Raw genomic sequence first — 16,197 nt, 5'->3', positions numbered from 1 at the left:
ATTGAAATTAAAATTCAGAACACATATTGTCGTGCGTTTTTTTTAGAAATAGAAAGGATTGCGAATTCGAATTTTAAACAATGTAACCGCAATCAAAAATATTTATTCAATGATGCACCAAGGCCTTAATGTTAAAAGAACTTTTTTACACGAGTTAACCTTTTTTGTTACTGTTATTGACAAATATAATAAATTATTCGTAATTCATCACCGGGATTTTGTCGCGGTCACGTAGAGATAATTGATTTCCTTCAGAGCTCTCTGTCGCATCCTGTCTTTTGTCATATAATATGATTTATTTGAATTTTGTGACTCTACGGTCTTGGAGGAAGGTTGATAATACTGGAGTAGATAGATACAAGGTTAGTTGAAGCGAGGCAAACAGGGCGATATGGTCTGCTTACTAACGCCGTCTATTTTTTAATTTTATTTATTTATATTACTGTCTACCAAGAGTTCATTGATTTACCAGGGATAGATTTAATTTTAGAAGTAGGAATGGAGAACGGTTAGTATTTACTTCGGTCCGACTCATAGAGCCCCTACCTTCAACACGTAGCGAAAAGTTTAAATTATCTTATTGGTTGACTCACTCAAAGTTCGTCTTGATGACGTTGCTGACGGGGACGGCGAAAAATAGTGACTCAATTCCATTTTACCTCTGTCGCTATGACCCCCTCTTCTTTCATACCCTCCCCCCGTCCCGTGGAAGGGGGTCAGGGACTTTGACGCGCGGCCAGATATTACTCTGTTCTCCATTCCTACTTCTAAAATTAAATCTATCCCTGATTTACATAATTATGTTTTTAATTAAGGACATTCAAAGATTTCCGTGTATTGTTGTGGTGAAGGCCCCTAATTAAATGGTCTGAGCTGTTAGAGTAGAGGTCAAAGGTTACCCCCTGCCATAAAATGTCAATTTTTTCTCTGCCTTTAAACGCATTTCATTTTATTGCGAAATACTGTTTTGAACTGCGCATGCGTGCTATCAAGTTTTAATTTAATAGTTCTAGTTCGATAATGGTTTCTTGGAAAATAATTTGAGAAAATTTATCCATCGATATTATGGTATCGAAACTGTAAGATGTTTACAATTTCAGCTTCAATGGCTGTAAATTTTGCTAACTGACCTTGAGATTGAAATTCATCGAAAACAAGCTATCAAGTTTAATTAATTAAAAGAAAAAAAAAACACACATTTTGCCTGAGTATAAAATACTTAAAATACCTCATAATTCTTCCTTAAACGTTAACTACCTCAACGTCTGTTATAGCATGTTTGTAAAACACTTAAAATTTGACCTTGATAATGTAGACCTAGACTACTTTTTTCCTTCTGGATATTGAATATTGATTTTATGTCGCGATCAGAAAAAAGACATAAAGCAACACGTGGAATACTTATGGTGGTGCCGCTCCTCTTAGTTACATTGAAGTGACTTATTCCGTGTGTCGCCTCTATTTTTGCATGTTACGTAACACCATAAGTTTATAAGTGATATGTTCCTTCCATAAGTATGAATGGCACTACCAATACAAGTTCGTAATGCTACTGAGAGACTTACAGTACTCGAGATAACTAGTTCGAGAAGGAGAACGACGGAAGCGAGTCAATTGAAGTTCTAACAACACTCGGTGGTGGTTAATTAATTTTGCAGGACCAAGTTCCATCTAGGTCCTATTTAGTCTGAACTTACTAAGCCCGAATTTGACAGCAGCGCCTTAATCATCAGGCGTAATATGTCGCTTTACCCAGAATCTATGACCTACTTCAATCACTTCAAAATTACAAACAAGCTCCAGTTTCTAAGTTACCAGAGATTAACAAACTTATGGATGGAAAACATATCTTATAAACGTATGGTGACACCACTTCTAAATGCGCTTAAAACATAATCTTATTTTCTAATATTTATTGAATTACAAATATTTATCGCCCTTTAAAAGCTGTTTTTTTCAACCCATTCCACTCAATTCAAAATAATACTGTTTGAAAAAACAGAATAAAGAATAGAATTCCATATTTCAATAACTATCGAGAAATATCTGGTTTGAACCGGTTTAAACCCACGCTATTGATATGTAAAAATTGTTAGGCTTTAGCAGTTTAGCATATATTAACGAGAGCGACCTTGAAACGCAAATTGAACAACTATCTGATCTGTTGAATATGTTATATCATAACCCTATATATTGTTTAAGTGTAGGTCTACCATGGGGAACACTGTCAGGATGGCCTTTGTAGACAAAAACGTGAAAAAGTGAAAGACAATGATTGCCAATTTTTTATTTAAGGGGTCATCCAATCATAAACACTTCTCCAATGTTCATTCGTGATAATTTGTGGGTTAGGGTGTGCAATGGTGCATGCATCCCTTGTGGGGGCTCAATAAAAATCTAAGGGCTGGTCATAGAAGTTACTGATTTAACATTTCATCGATTCACTCAAAATTCAGTTGATTTCCCATAGAACCATCCACGCATCCCACTCATGTACAATACTTCGACCCTATATTTACCTCCCCCCTTTTTCTGGAACTCCCTGCACGAGGCAAAAATATTCCTTTGTCCCATACTTATCATTATAACCTTATGATTATAGAAAAGGAATTAACTGAGATATATTTCTGAAAGGCACCACGTGATTTGTGCGAAGTTGGCGATAAAATCGTTTTAGTTTCAAACAATCTTTTGAAATTAGGTAACGGGTATTTTTAGTTAGATTAGATATAACGCATCGTGGTGTTGGATATTCAATTAAAAATCATTATATTTTTAATTAGGTTTTATCATTAATTCTAAATCCGTTATTAAAAATCCCTAGACACATGTCCTTGATTATATGTAAATTTGGTAGATTAGATAGTCTATGTGTACTAAAGGGGTAGAGAAATTTCCTCCCCTCCGTTTCTTAACTTAACTTTAACTGCGCATGCGCTTCAGGGGAATTGCCAGTAATTTGTTATTATTTGCATCAACTGCATCATTCAGGTCTGGATCTGAATGATAATTACTGAATTGACACAGAGTACTACAAACTGGCAACACTTGCGTCTACAAACTATCTTTTGCTAATCTTTAATATTTTTTAAGTCAAAATTGTCAAATGTCCAACACCTTCTTTTCTATTTTCATCCAAGGATTTCTACAATTTTTTTTTTAGTTTGAATAATTTTAATTCAATAGATAAAATGATTTCTTTAGCTGTTCAAAGGATTTCAGCTGTTCCCATTTAGTTATATTCTATTTTGAGGGATGTGTAGTGTTATTAGAACGTGTGCTTTGCTATGCCATCTTATCCAGGGATAATTGGTGAACATGAATCAACTATTATAGCCATATCGAAGATTATTAGTCTCTCCGTTGATCGCGGGGTAGCCCTGAAAATAAAGGTGAGATTTTTTAGCTCCCTTCATCTGTTATTGGTTGGCTTTTTTTATCTTTTTGTGGGTTAGAAAGAATCTGATTGGCCAGTTCGATTTTTAAGTAATGGTAATTATTATTTTTCGAAATTTCGCAATCTTTCATGAAAATTGAGAACCCTTTTACGGTATTTGGCAATATTTCACGTAATTTGACATATTTGACATGATTTGACAATATTTGGCGGGATTTGACAGTGTTTGACGTGATTTGACAATATTTGGCGGGATTTGGCACTATTTTATGTGATTTTAAAATATTTACGTGTCTCATGATTTTGACAATATTTCTCGTAATTTCCAACAATCTTTCCCGTAATTTTACAATCTTTCCCGTAATTTTCACTATATTTCACTTAATTTGACAATATTTCACGTTACTTGACAATATTCCATGTTACTTGACAATATTTCACGTGAATTGACAATATTCCACGTGAGTTGACAAATTTGCACGTGATTTAAGAATATTTTCAGGAATAAATCTCACCATATTTACGTTTTTTGCCTCATCCAGACCACGTGCTTTTTTTTAAAAAAAATGATAAAAAACATTTTTTTTAACTGTGTAATCAGGACTGCGAAATTATCTTTAAAATTAAAATGGCTTTACGACAGAATATTATTTCTTCAAAATTTCGTAATCTGTAGACATAGTCTATAATTACACTGAATTTATACAGTGTATTTTTTTCTGAATTCAAAAATAATTCACTGTAATTATAATATCTTTATACATGATTGCAAATTCAGATTTAGGAGCCAGGGTAGATTTATCACGATCGAATTTATGGCATGTCACTGCCGTATCATAAATTTTACATAATTACACTCTAGAATCTAACTTTAATGCTATGCAATATGTAATGAACCCCTAATTATGACTATATTTCTTAACCCATTAAAACGGAAAGTTTATTTTATTGGCGCTTCACGAATGTAATTTAAATTTTATGGCGAAAGTTGGTCCATATAAACGTTACTGTGTTGTTACCAGGAATGCATACAGCTAATAGGAATTATTGTGTATCCACCATTTTCCCTCAACGTATCTAGGTGCATATTTTGAAGGAGGAGCTATAGCTAGACTAATCATTATGTATGACGAATTGTACCCATAGCGAATTAATAATCTATCTCGTTGCGCCTGCGCCTAGGAACTGGCGTTGCTACCAACCAATGAAACAACAGTTATAAAGACGCCATCAGAATTATGACCTCGGCGTGACGGGGGATAGTAAGTTCTCAAGCCCGGTATACCACAAAACCCTAATTCATTGATATTAACATGAGGGCCCAATGATTCCTAGTAGCTGTATGTATTCCGTTGTAAAATATTCCTAACTATATGGTGTATGTACACGTAGTATTTAAGAAATGGTATTGCAATCTTTGCAATCTATTAAAGAGAAGAACACCTTTTAACAGGTTTACATTTACGGTCATAACATTTTCTGGGAATTAAACACTTTGTAGTCAAATTCGCTGATGTCTAGCCCGTGATTGAGTGACGTAAAACTTACTTCCCGTCTAGTACATTCGAGTTTACCTTATAGAGATGGTGGTAGACATTAAATCCAAAGGTAACCAGTTTAAATTCCAATTTTATTCAGGTATTTTAGTATTAGTAAGGTAACAATATTAAGTATGATGATAGGGATAGATTTAATTTTATATGTAGGAATGGAGAACGGTTAGTATTTACTTCAGTCCGACTCATAGACCACCCAGTATAGAGCCCCTCCCTCCAACACGTAACGAAAAGTTTAAATCATCTTATTGGCTCGCTTAAACTACGTTTTGATGACGTTGCTGGCGGGGACGGCGAAAAATACGTAATTCCTTTTTACCTCTGTCACTATGACCCGCCTCTTCTTTCATATCCCCCCCTGTCCCGTGGAAGGGGGTCCGGGACTTTGACGCGCGCACAGATTACTCTGTTCTCCATTCATACTTCTAAAATTAAATCTATCCCTGATTCAAACAAAGGGACTGGCAACGTTGAAGCTCTAAAACATTCTATGCCCCGATGTATCTCTTTAAGAAATTCAGCATTTCCACAATGATAAGTGTATTTCGTACTTATTGTTATTAGATGACTTATTCAATTCGTTATCTTTGATTAACAGTTGGGGGTCTGTCTGTCTGTGTGTTGTAATTTCAAAAAGAAATTCAAATTCAAATTTTAGCGGACACATTGTATAAAAGTATTCATTCACTTTAAAAGTGATTCCAGTTGATTGATGTGTAATGTTGAAAATATACATTATCTCATGTATAATACAATGCTAGAAAGGTGTTCCATAAAGGGATGGAATTATAGGACCGAAGTATTGTACATAAGTGGGTTGCGTGGATGGTTCTATGGGTAATCAACTGAATATTGAGTGAATCGAAAATGTTAAATGTAACTTCTGCAGCCCTTAGATTTTGATTGAGCCCCCAACAAGGGATGCATGCACCCCCTAACCCACAATTTATAAATGAATATTGGAGAAGTGTTTATGATTGGATGACCGCCTTAATTTTAAATTGGAAATCATTGTCAGTTCAGTTTCTTACGTTAAATTTAAGGGACCATCCGTAAAACACTTCTCCAATGTCGATGATAACCTTTTTTTTTGGATTGAATTTCCAGCTACGTAATGGAAAGTTTTCGATTTTCAATTTTCACTTAGTAAAAAAAAATACTTTTTTATGGCAGTCTGTATTTGAACCACGTGTTACATACCTAGACACCCCTTCAAGGCTTATACATTATAGCATAAGTTCATTAGATATGTTCCGTGATAAGTTTGTTAATCTCTGGTAACTTAGAAACTGGAGCTTGTAATTTTGAAGTGATTGAAGTAGGGAGGTCATAGATTCAGGGTAAAGCGACATACGCCTGGTGAGTGAGGTGGCGCTGCTGTCAAATTTGGGTAACTTAGTAAGTTCAGACTAAATAGGACCTAGATGGAACTTGGTCCTAGCTGCAAAATTAATTAACCACCTGCACCGAGTGTAGCAGGTAGGACTTCAATTGACTCGCTTAATTCCGTCGTTCTCCTTCTCGAACTAGTTATCTCGAGTACTGTAAGTCTCTCAGTAGCATTACGAACTTGTATTGGTAGTGCCATTCATACTTATGGAAGGAACATATCACTTATAAACTTATGATTATAGATAAGTTCAAAACTTTTCAATCGAGTTCTACCGGTTCAAATAATTCAACCTCGATACTGAAAAAGTATACCGCGTGTTTTTTAAATTTAAGCAAGTTGGGGAAATACCATACCTAGCTGTCTTTGAAAAAAAAAATATATTTTTAAAAATATTATATAAAGTTCGTACCGTCTGGTATTTAAATTTTGTTTTATTATTTAGCCTTTCTTTTTTCTTGGGAAAAAGGGATTTTCTCGTTTTTAATTTATTCAGAAATTTTTGGTCGACTTCAGAATATTTTTTATTTTATTTATTTTTTTGTGGCAAAGAACTTAGACAAATTCTACCATTTTGGGAGGAGCTACAGAACTCCGCGACCTTTAAAGGCGAAATGGAATATCTTGTAGACATTTAATTTTTTTTGCCTCTCTGAGTGACGATGACAACACGGAGAGGTATTACACTGGACGTAGCTGTGTGTCTGTCCATCTGAAATTATTTTAGGAATAACGTTTCTTAAAACGACTTTACTAGAACTAAGGTAAATTACTGACGGTTAAAATAATTAATATCAATTATAGTTATTTGATTATTTAAGGTAAATTATTGACAATTAAATATTTAAAATCAATTATATTTATTTAATTATTTATTTGAGAAAAACGTCTTGTCCTAACTCGGAGAGGTTTATTTTGGTTTCCCAACTTGTTTTAAATACACGTTTAGTTTATTGAAAATTATCGTTTAAAATTGCGTGTAAATTCTGCATGAGTTTGTTTAGATACTAAACACTTCCGTTTAAGACTTCCTTACTTCCTGGGGCCTCTCGGAAGAGATTTGAGCCCGAAAGAGTAAACAGAATCCATTTCCGATTAAGATATCACTTCCTTGGTTTAATACCGCACAAATGGCGTGATGTAACGACCCCCTCGCTTTTGGTTAACGGCTTTAATCGTGATAAGTTTATAAGATATGTTCCGTTCCATAAGTTTGTTAATCTCTGGTAACTTAGAAACTGGAGCTTGTAATTTTGAAGTGATTGAAGTAGGGGGGTCATAGATTCAGGGTAAAGCGACATACGGTGAGTGGGGGCGCTGCTGTCAAATTTAGTAAGTTCAGACTAAATAGGACCTAGATGGAACTTGGTCCTGACTGCAAAATTAATTAACCACCACCACCGAGTGTAGTTAGGACTTAAATTGACTCGCTTAATTCCGTCGTTCTCCTTCTCGAACTAGTTATCTCGAGTACTGTAAGTCCATCTCAGTAGCATTACGAACTTGTATTGGTAGTGCCATTCATACTTATGGAACGGAACATATCACTTATAAACTTATGATATTATCTAATCAATTTAAAAGTCAAGGAGGCATAACCTCGAAAATAAAAACTGTCATTTTGAAGGAAGTAACTCTTGAGTTTGTTTTCATTTTGAAAACGTTTTAAATCTCGTCACTCTCAGTACTTCAAAACACCAAGCTGGTGAGCTAACGACCTCAATTCTCGCATTACTGTTTAGCTAGGAATTCACACAGCTACTAGTAATAATTGACTATCCACCATTTTAATTTCTCAACGTATCTAGGCGCGATTTGTGGGAGGAGCTAGGTAGACTATGTATGAAGAATTTTACCCATAGCGAATTAATATTCTATCTCGCTGCCTGCAGTGCCTGTTGCATTATGCCCCTGCGCGCCTAAGACCTTGCGTGGCTACCAACCAATGAAACGACAGTTAGAACAGACGCCATCAGAATTATAAGGATGGCGTGACGCGTAGTAAGTTCTCAAGCACGGTATACCCACGAAACCCGAATTCATAGAAATTAACTTGGGATTCCTAGTAGTTGTATGTATTCTTTGGTTTATAGAGGGCGTAACAAATGAAGTACCAGCAATTAATATAATAAATATATATTAAAAATGTATAGCCCAAGGCTGTCTATGCCGTTACATTACAACAATCATCATTTGTTATTGTTATTAAGTGTTTTAATGGATTTAATTTTTGGGTTTTCAAATAATATTTTTGAGTACTTGAAATTCTTGAATTAAATGAGTTTTTAATTAGGGGTTTTTAAACGTTTGGATTTAATGATAAAGTTGGCGTGAAATTTCACGGCCCGTTTAATGTCGAGTGCTTTAAATTCTTAATTAGAAGCGTAGCCTTATAATATTCTTCATAAGTATAAGTCCTTCAATATAGGGGTGTTCCAAAAAGGACGGGTAATTATAGGACCGAAGTACATTTCGATGGTTCTATTAAATTAGCATTGTGTCTTACTTAAATTTAAGGGGTCATCCATAAAGCAGTCCAATCGTATCTTATTTACGATGCAATCAATAGAAAAAAGTACTAGGGTCAATCAGTCCCACTCCATTTCTAGTCTTTGTATCTTGGCATCACGTGGTGCCTGTGACGTGTTTCAAATTATTTTTACCCACTCTCCCATGCCTTTTTAACAGTCCCAATTACTGGGTTTAGCGCCATGTACCACTGTCATACGTTAATTGCAATTACTTAATGAGTAATTTATATTTCAGACTGGTGAAAAAGACTGGATTCCATTGGACAATGCGGGAACACGCGAAGACGAAAACGGTGGAGTCTTGGGTTCATTCAGGAGGCGAGCCTCGTCACTCGGAATCGGTCCCAAATCGCATCATGGCTTCAGTTTGGGTATCGCCATTATTTTTATCATTGGAGAATGCGCCGGAAGTGGTGTGTTGGCCTTGCCAAGAGCCATGGCTGACATGGGTAAGTGAATCATTATCTTTTAGCGATCCATGGTACTTGAAGTCAATTGGGGAGGTATCGTTTTGCAGGTTGGGTCAGTGTTGGCATAATGGTTGCCTGTTGTCTGGCCTCAAGTTACTCTGGGGTGTTTCTGGCCAAATGCTGGATCATTGTTGAGGAACGCTACGAAGAGTACAGGGGAAAGACAAGAAATCCTTATCCGGCAATTGGTGAAATTGCAGTTGGCAAGTGGATGAGGTAATTAATTGAGAGTTAATGGTTTTTAACTTTTTCCAACGATGTCTTACGAGTGGTTTCAAAATCTCAATGTAAAACCTTGGTTAATGGTTAATAATTTTCGTCTCACAGCTACCTCGTATCATTTTCCGTCAACTTTACATTGTTCGGAGTTGCAACCGTTTATTTACTGCTTTGCGCCCAAATGGTTCAATCCATGTTGAAGGGATACGTCGACTTCCATTTTTGCATTTGGATTCTGATCTTCGGCGCAATTTTGTGTCCCTTAATGTGGTTGGGAACCCCGGAAGATTTTTGGCCTTCCGCCCTTTTGGCTCTCTTGACGACGGCCGTGGCTTGCGTCCTCTTGCTGGTCAATATTATCCAGGACGGTCAAGCCTTGACGGAACCATCTCCTTTCCCAGCACCGACCTTCTCGTCTTTTTTCCTCTCATTTGGGACTATACTCTTCACCTTCGGAGGGGCCGCTGCCTTTCCAACATTTCAGAATGATATGAAGGACAAGAAGAAGTTCCCAACTGCTGTCATTGTCGGATTTTTAGGTAAGTACTTAGCTACATAATTGAACTAGCTAGAGAAAAAGTGGGACAATCATAATACTGCCTAGAAGATGGCAACCTGACCCCTCATTGAACATAACCTAAGCTTAGGACTAGCCCTAACCTAACTTTATCTAATCCTAACTTAACCTAACCCTAACTTAATCTAACCCTAACTTAATGTATTGTTTCTGTTTTCTATCAGGTCTATTGTTCCTGTACCTACCGGTATCCATTAGCGGTTACGCCGTTTTCGGTGGTAATGTCAAGGACAACGTTGTTATGTCCATTAGCGACGGTGCCCTTAAAACCTCAGCCGATGTCCTGTTAGCCGGTCACTTCTTCTTCGCCTTCTTGATCCTTATCAACCCAACTGCCCAAGAAATTGAAGATTTGTTCCGAGTTCCAAAGAGTACGAAGATAGTTATTGACCCTTCTAAAGGTAAAGGTCAATAACAGTTAAGCCTAATTTTGTTTATTAATGTCCATCAGGGTTCAGCTTCAAACGAGTTATCATTCGATCCTTGTTGATGGTCACCGTTGTCTTTGTCGCTGAGACCATCCCGCAATTCGGAAAGATTCTAAGTTTAGTTGGAGGTTCAACCGTCACCTTGACCAGTTACATTTTCCCGGCTATTTTCTATATGAAATTGTGCGCGGACACTCATCCTGATTGGCCAGAAAGGTTAGTTTTACTTTAGAAGCAAACGTCAAGCAGACGATTCTGCGGTGCCCCGCCCCTTTTGAAAGGATCTTTCAATTTTCTAATTGTTTTTGATTGGTTATTGGTTTGTTTCGATTTTAGAAAATGTTCCATATACGAAAAGATCTATTTATACATCAGCATAATTCTGGGAATTATTGGTGGAACCATTTCGACTTATTCGGCCATTACGGACATCATTCGAAGTTCTTCTTTCATGCCACCGTGTTACCTATTGGACTTCTCCGGAAGTGGTGGTAACGAAACTGATATATTCAACAGTACCACGCCGTTGAACAGCACAGTGTACTAAACATATTAAAAAAAAACATCCCGCGATATATATATAAATATACCTACAAAACTATACGTGCTAAAATGAACAGGTGTGTTAATTGTTAATTGGACTGCAGTAATTGGCTGGTGTTTAAGGATACCGTACCGTCAAATGTTAGGCCTACATCATAAGTTTATAAGTGATATGTTCCGTTCCATAAGTTTGTTAATTAATCTCTGGTAACTTTGAAACTGGATGGAGCTTGTAATTTTGAAGTGATTAATTGAAGTAGGGAGGTCATAGATTCAGGGTAAAGCGAGCGACATACGCCTGGTTAGCTGGCGCTGCTGTCAAATTTGGGTAACTTAGTAAGTTCGGACTAAATAGGACCTAGATGGAATTAACTTGGTCCTAGCTGCAAAATTAATTAACCACCTGCACCGAGTTTAGTTAGTTAGGACTTCAATTGACTCGCTTAATTCCGTCGTTCTCCTTCTCGAACTAGTTATCTCGAGCACTGTAAGTCCATCTCTCAGTAGCATTACGAACTTGTATTGGTAGTACCATTCGTACTTATGGAACGGAACATATCACTTATAAACTTATGGATGGTGGTATGTAAGTATACACCCGGCAAATTATGTAAATCTACAATTAACGAATTTCGTGCGTGATCTGCGCGAATTTTTTTGAATCTTTGACGCCATTAGCCCTCGCCCTTGCTAATTTTTAAATATTTAAATTTCTTTTTAAAAATGCACGTGCAACTGTATTGATACAGCGGTCACGTGCTTTATGAATTGCGCGCGCTCTATACCTAGAGATCGTAGACATATCACGTGATCTGTAAGAAAGAAGAACAAGGCTTAAAATTAGGCCTATATAAAAAATAGATCTGATAAAACTGGTGCGAGGGCAATAGACCCTTTTTCAAAAGTCGGGGGGGGGGGAGGTCAATTAGAGTATGGTTGGTGTGTTGACCTGTGACCTTTGGATTTCTTAAGACGGAAGGAACATTGATAGGACGGTATTTGGATAACAAAGACGTGTAAATTAATTAAGATATGGCTTCAAACAATACAGAACATCCAAATTTGGTACGGGACTGGTAACTTTGAAGCCCTATTTAATAACCACGTCTTTGCGTCCACTTACCGTCCAATCAAGCATCAATGTTCTTTCCTTCTTAACCCTAACTCAAGCAGACGACACTGTAACCCCCCCCCCCCCCTTTTGAAAACGGTCTATTAAGATTTATTTCAAGTTTGTTGTTGTTGACACCAAAATTGGATCATCAACTTCAAACTTGATAATAAATCAATGAATCAACGTTTATCTATGTTATACATTTGTTTAAATGAAGTTTAGAATTTATTTTAACACACACACACAATTATAATTGCTTAACGAAGCGGGCAACACAACGATCATCATCTGTCAAAAGTGTAAAGTAATTAAGGTGGTACAGTGCAAGAGTACAATTATTATTGGTTGGGTTCATAGAGGAGTTTGCGTAGCTTTCTTTGAAATTTGTTTGTGTTTTTGAATTGCGTCGCGTTTGGTATTTGATGACGTTGCTGTTGCGAAACCCGGTGACGATAAATGGTTAATGATGATATTATAGCGTTTTCCTTTGGGTCCTCGTGGAGCGCTCCCAAGGAGCAATAAAAATGGTAGTAGTAGTTTCCAGCTTCGTTAAAGACTGTTTTTGAAGAACAGGATCTCCTAGTTTTGTTCCTCCATGGGAGCGCTCCGCGAGGACCCAAAGGAAAACGCTATTAGTTTAAAGTTAATTTTTTTGAAAGTGTTTTTTATAATAAAAAATGTCCAGATGGTAAAAATGAAACTGACAGAGTTTAGAAGGAAGATTGAATTAATAAACACAAAATATATTTCTATTTACTATAAAGTTTTAGTTTCGAATTATTCTTCAAAAGTTTCCCGAGGTGAAAGGCGTGTTCAAATGTATTGTGGCATAAGAGGCGTGGTTGGTAAGGCTCCAAGGTCATCAAGGGGCGTGTTCAAAGGTCTCCCGGGTCATCAAGGGGCGTGTTCAAAGGTCTCCCGGGTCATCAAGGGGCGTGTTCAAAGGTCTTCTGGGTCATCTAGGGGCGTGTTCAAAGGTCTCCAGGGTCATCTAGGGGCGTGTTCAAAGGTCTCCAGGGTCATCTAGGGGCGTGTTCAAAAGGTTTCCCGGGACTTGGGCGTTTTGAAGGGCTTCCCTGTTCCCTCACCAAGAGGCGTGTTCAAAGGTCTCCTGAGATTAGGGGCGTGTTCAACAGGTTTCTGGGTCATCACGGGGCGTGTTCAAATTCTACGGGAACTAGGGGCGTGGCCAAAAATCGCGTTGTACTATGTTTTTGTTGAAAAATCTCCTTGGACTAACTACGTGTTCGAAAGTCTTTCTGACAATACTGGCTTAAATAAAGTCAAAACTAAAGCTCTAATTGCTTTAGTTTCTGTGAATTAATTACAAACATACGTTTTCATTAAAATAACTTTATTTTCCTAAACAAAACTACTTAAATAGGAACAGGTTTTTAAATCTTAATCAGGAACCAGCAGCGGTGCTGTTAATATAACATGGAGGTGTGAAAGCTGCTGGATCAGCAATACCGGTTATTGCCTGGTAAGTCGCCACACTACCGCCCAAGATGCCAAGACCTATGATCTCGTAGAAGTAGACTCGTGTACCCAGTCCAATCCTGTGCTTTGGCCACGCTGGGGCTAAGGAGGCGTCCGAAAAGGATAGTCGGCTTTGGGAGGTTGGGTTGGTTTGATCGCAGAGTCTCATGTAAAACAGTGGAGGAAATACGAAGGTCATAAGGGTAACTGTTGAGCCACCTACAAGGCTTAGGATCTTGCCGAAATGAGGAATGGTCTCTCCTGCGAAGACTATGAAGATCATGACTGCTGTACGCAGTAGACAACGTCGCCAACCAATGGCTGTTAAGGAGAAGAAATTATGATGGTACTTGGCACTGATCATCGTGGGTACTGGGTTTGACTTACCATGAGGTACTTTAAACATCTCTTCAAGTTCCTGGGCAAGAGGATTAAAGACAATCAGAAACGCGGTCAGAAAATGAACAGCCAAGAACACTTGGACAGTCTGTTTTAATTTGCCATCGGGTGCCGAGTCCAGAATATTGTCCTCAACCGTCTTACCATACACGGTGTATCCAGTAATCGCAACTGGTAAATACAACAATGCCAGACCTGCGCACGTAATGAAGGGTCTTCAGTATAGGAAATGATGGTAAAAGGTTAATAAGACTTACCGATGAATCCAAAGATGGCTGCTTTTGGAAACTGTTTCTTGTCCTTCATATCATTCTGGAACGTTGGGAATGTTGACGCCCCTCCGAATGCGAAGATAATGGTCCCGAACGAAAGGAAAAACGACTCGAAGGAAGGAGTCTGATAAAACGTCGTGTCACGTGGGATCACTCGGTCATCAGTGGCTATTGATGTGACGATCAGTAGGCAAGCGCCCGCTGTTGTTACCAAAGCCATGACAGCCACACCCCTTTTTTGAAATTAAGTCAAGTAAGACTTACAATAACAAGAATTCGTTAGTACAATTACCAAAAATCCGCCGGTGTTCCGAAAAAGGTGAAAGGGCATAGGACAGCACCAAGTATGAGTATCCAATTGCAGAAAACAATACCGGAACTCTGCGCCAGGTGACCCACCAATCCGGCGCATAGTAGTAAGTACACGGTAGAAGCCCCGAATAATGTAATGTCCACGCAAAGTGATACCAACTTCCTCATGTATTTTCCGTATGCCCGTTCTCCAATGGCGGGATAAGGATACCGCACTTTACCACGGTATTCTTCCCAGCGTTCCTCTAATATCAACCAACATTTACCCAAGTGCATTCCACAGTAACAGGCGTTGCAACAACAGAATACTATAACTAGAACTCCAATCCAGCCTAGATTGTGTCAAAATGAAAATAATCAAAGACTTAATGCATAATGTGGAATATTTAATTATGGAAATTAATGCGCAGCGGCTTACTGGTTCCTTCTAGGGCTTTTGGTAAGGCCAAGACTCCACTTCCGGCCATTTCACCCACGATGAAGACCGTCGCGACCCATAAGGACATGCCATGTGTGGTTATCAGCGGCGTATGGTCATCGTCTTCTTTCGTCTGTTAAGTATTTAAGATTAAGTCATTGTATAAGTACATTTGTAAATACTTCAGTACTTACCCCCGTGCGGGTAATTCTTCGAAGGAACTGTCCAACGCTTCCAACTCCGTGTGGTTGTTCATTAGAATTTTGGACATGTCCACTTGTTGAGGGTCCCTCCTTTGTGTTAAGAGAGTATACATATATAGTTTTCAGACTAGGATGATTGATACCATTTACACTAGGAGTTCGGGCTACTTGGTACTGCTTTTTGTCCGCCAAGTAGCCTGGCCTTCTGGTGTAAATGGTATCAATTCTCCTTGTATGAAAACGATGTATATGAGATAAGAACTTATTTTAGAAAGTAAAATATTATTGGTTCTGCTTGTAAAGAGGTTTAATTTATTAATTCTAAAATTAACTAATTTAACAACAAATGTTAATTGTAATTAAACTTGTAATAGTATACTGTTTGAGCGACTTGGACCTGACTAAAATTCACTTAGAAAAACCTGTTAGTTTTGTTGCTCTCAATTTTTAAATTTATTTATTTTAAATTATTTAAATTCATGATTTCCAAAATAACTAAAAAAAAATTAATAATGTATTTACCTCCTGTACGGAACTGTTCATGATTAAGTATTAATTGAAACTAATTGTAATCGGGCTTTGTATGTCAATGGCATGTGCTTTTTAATTCGAACTCCACCCCCTTTTTGCAACACAAATGAGATAACTAATTACGAGAGACACGGGATCGATTCTTAATAATCAAATCTTCATCAATTGATTACAACCACAAACACAATCAAACGTAGAGCTCTTCTTATCAAACCTTTTAAATAATTTAACTAAAACTACCGTTTCGATAACCATCGTCGACTTCGGTAGAAGGTAAACTGAAATATACATCTCAGTCCTTCACTGTTTAATGTGACAAAAGTACTTCAGGAGCATCGAGCATTCACCTTTCCTTTTG

At 37.5% G+C, this 16,197-nt stretch overlaps 2 protein-coding genes across 3 annotated transcripts in view; one reads left to right on the top strand and one right to left on the bottom strand.

Moving 5' to 3' along the window:
* Positions 1-16,197, top strand: part of LOC149618333 (uncharacterized) — an 84,959-nt gene that overhangs the window by 13,681 nt on the left and 55,081 nt on the right. Inside the window, exons 2-7 of one of the 2 annotated variants that reach the window (XR_016375497.1) lie at positions 9,110-9,323; positions 9,392-9,560; positions 9,672-10,102; positions 10,305-10,511; positions 10,592-10,784; positions 10,905-11,375. Coding sequence is in view for 1 of the 2 variants with exons in the window: in XM_089855554.1 (XP_089711680.1) it covers positions 9,110-9,323; positions 9,392-9,560; positions 9,672-10,102; positions 10,305-10,511; positions 10,592-10,784; positions 10,905-11,115 (1,425 nt within the window). In the remaining variant the exon portion in view is untranslated. Of the gene's footprint in view, positions 1-9,109; positions 9,324-9,391; positions 9,561-9,671; positions 10,103-10,304; positions 10,512-10,591; positions 10,785-10,904; positions 12,693-16,197 lie in introns of those variants that run through there. The other variant, XM_089855554.1, reaches the window with a different exon arrangement.
* Positions 13,569-15,929, bottom strand: LOC149618339 (uncharacterized). Its single transcript, XM_089854857.1, has 6 exons — positions 15,831-15,929; positions 15,300-15,398; positions 15,106-15,238; positions 14,668-15,019; positions 14,361-14,608; positions 13,569-14,298 (listed from the first exon to the last, which is right to left on the bottom strand). Exons 1-6 carry the CDS (start codon positions 15,849-15,851, stop codon positions 13,631-13,633), a joined length of 1,521 nt encoding a protein of 506 aa, XP_089710983.1. The 5' UTR covers positions 15,852-15,929; the 3' UTR covers positions 13,569-13,630.

This window comes from Phalangium opilio, unplaced genomic scaffold (genome assembly GCF_054372755.1).
Source record: "Phalangium opilio isolate 3A_F unplaced genomic scaffold, DU_Popi_V2 ptg000209l_1, whole genome shotgun sequence".
Taxonomy (NCBI): Eukaryota; Metazoa; Arthropoda; class Arachnida; order Opiliones; family Phalangiidae; genus Phalangium; species Phalangium opilio.
Note: the sequence above shows the minus strand (reverse complement) of the source record. Positions and strands in the feature narration are given on the sequence as shown.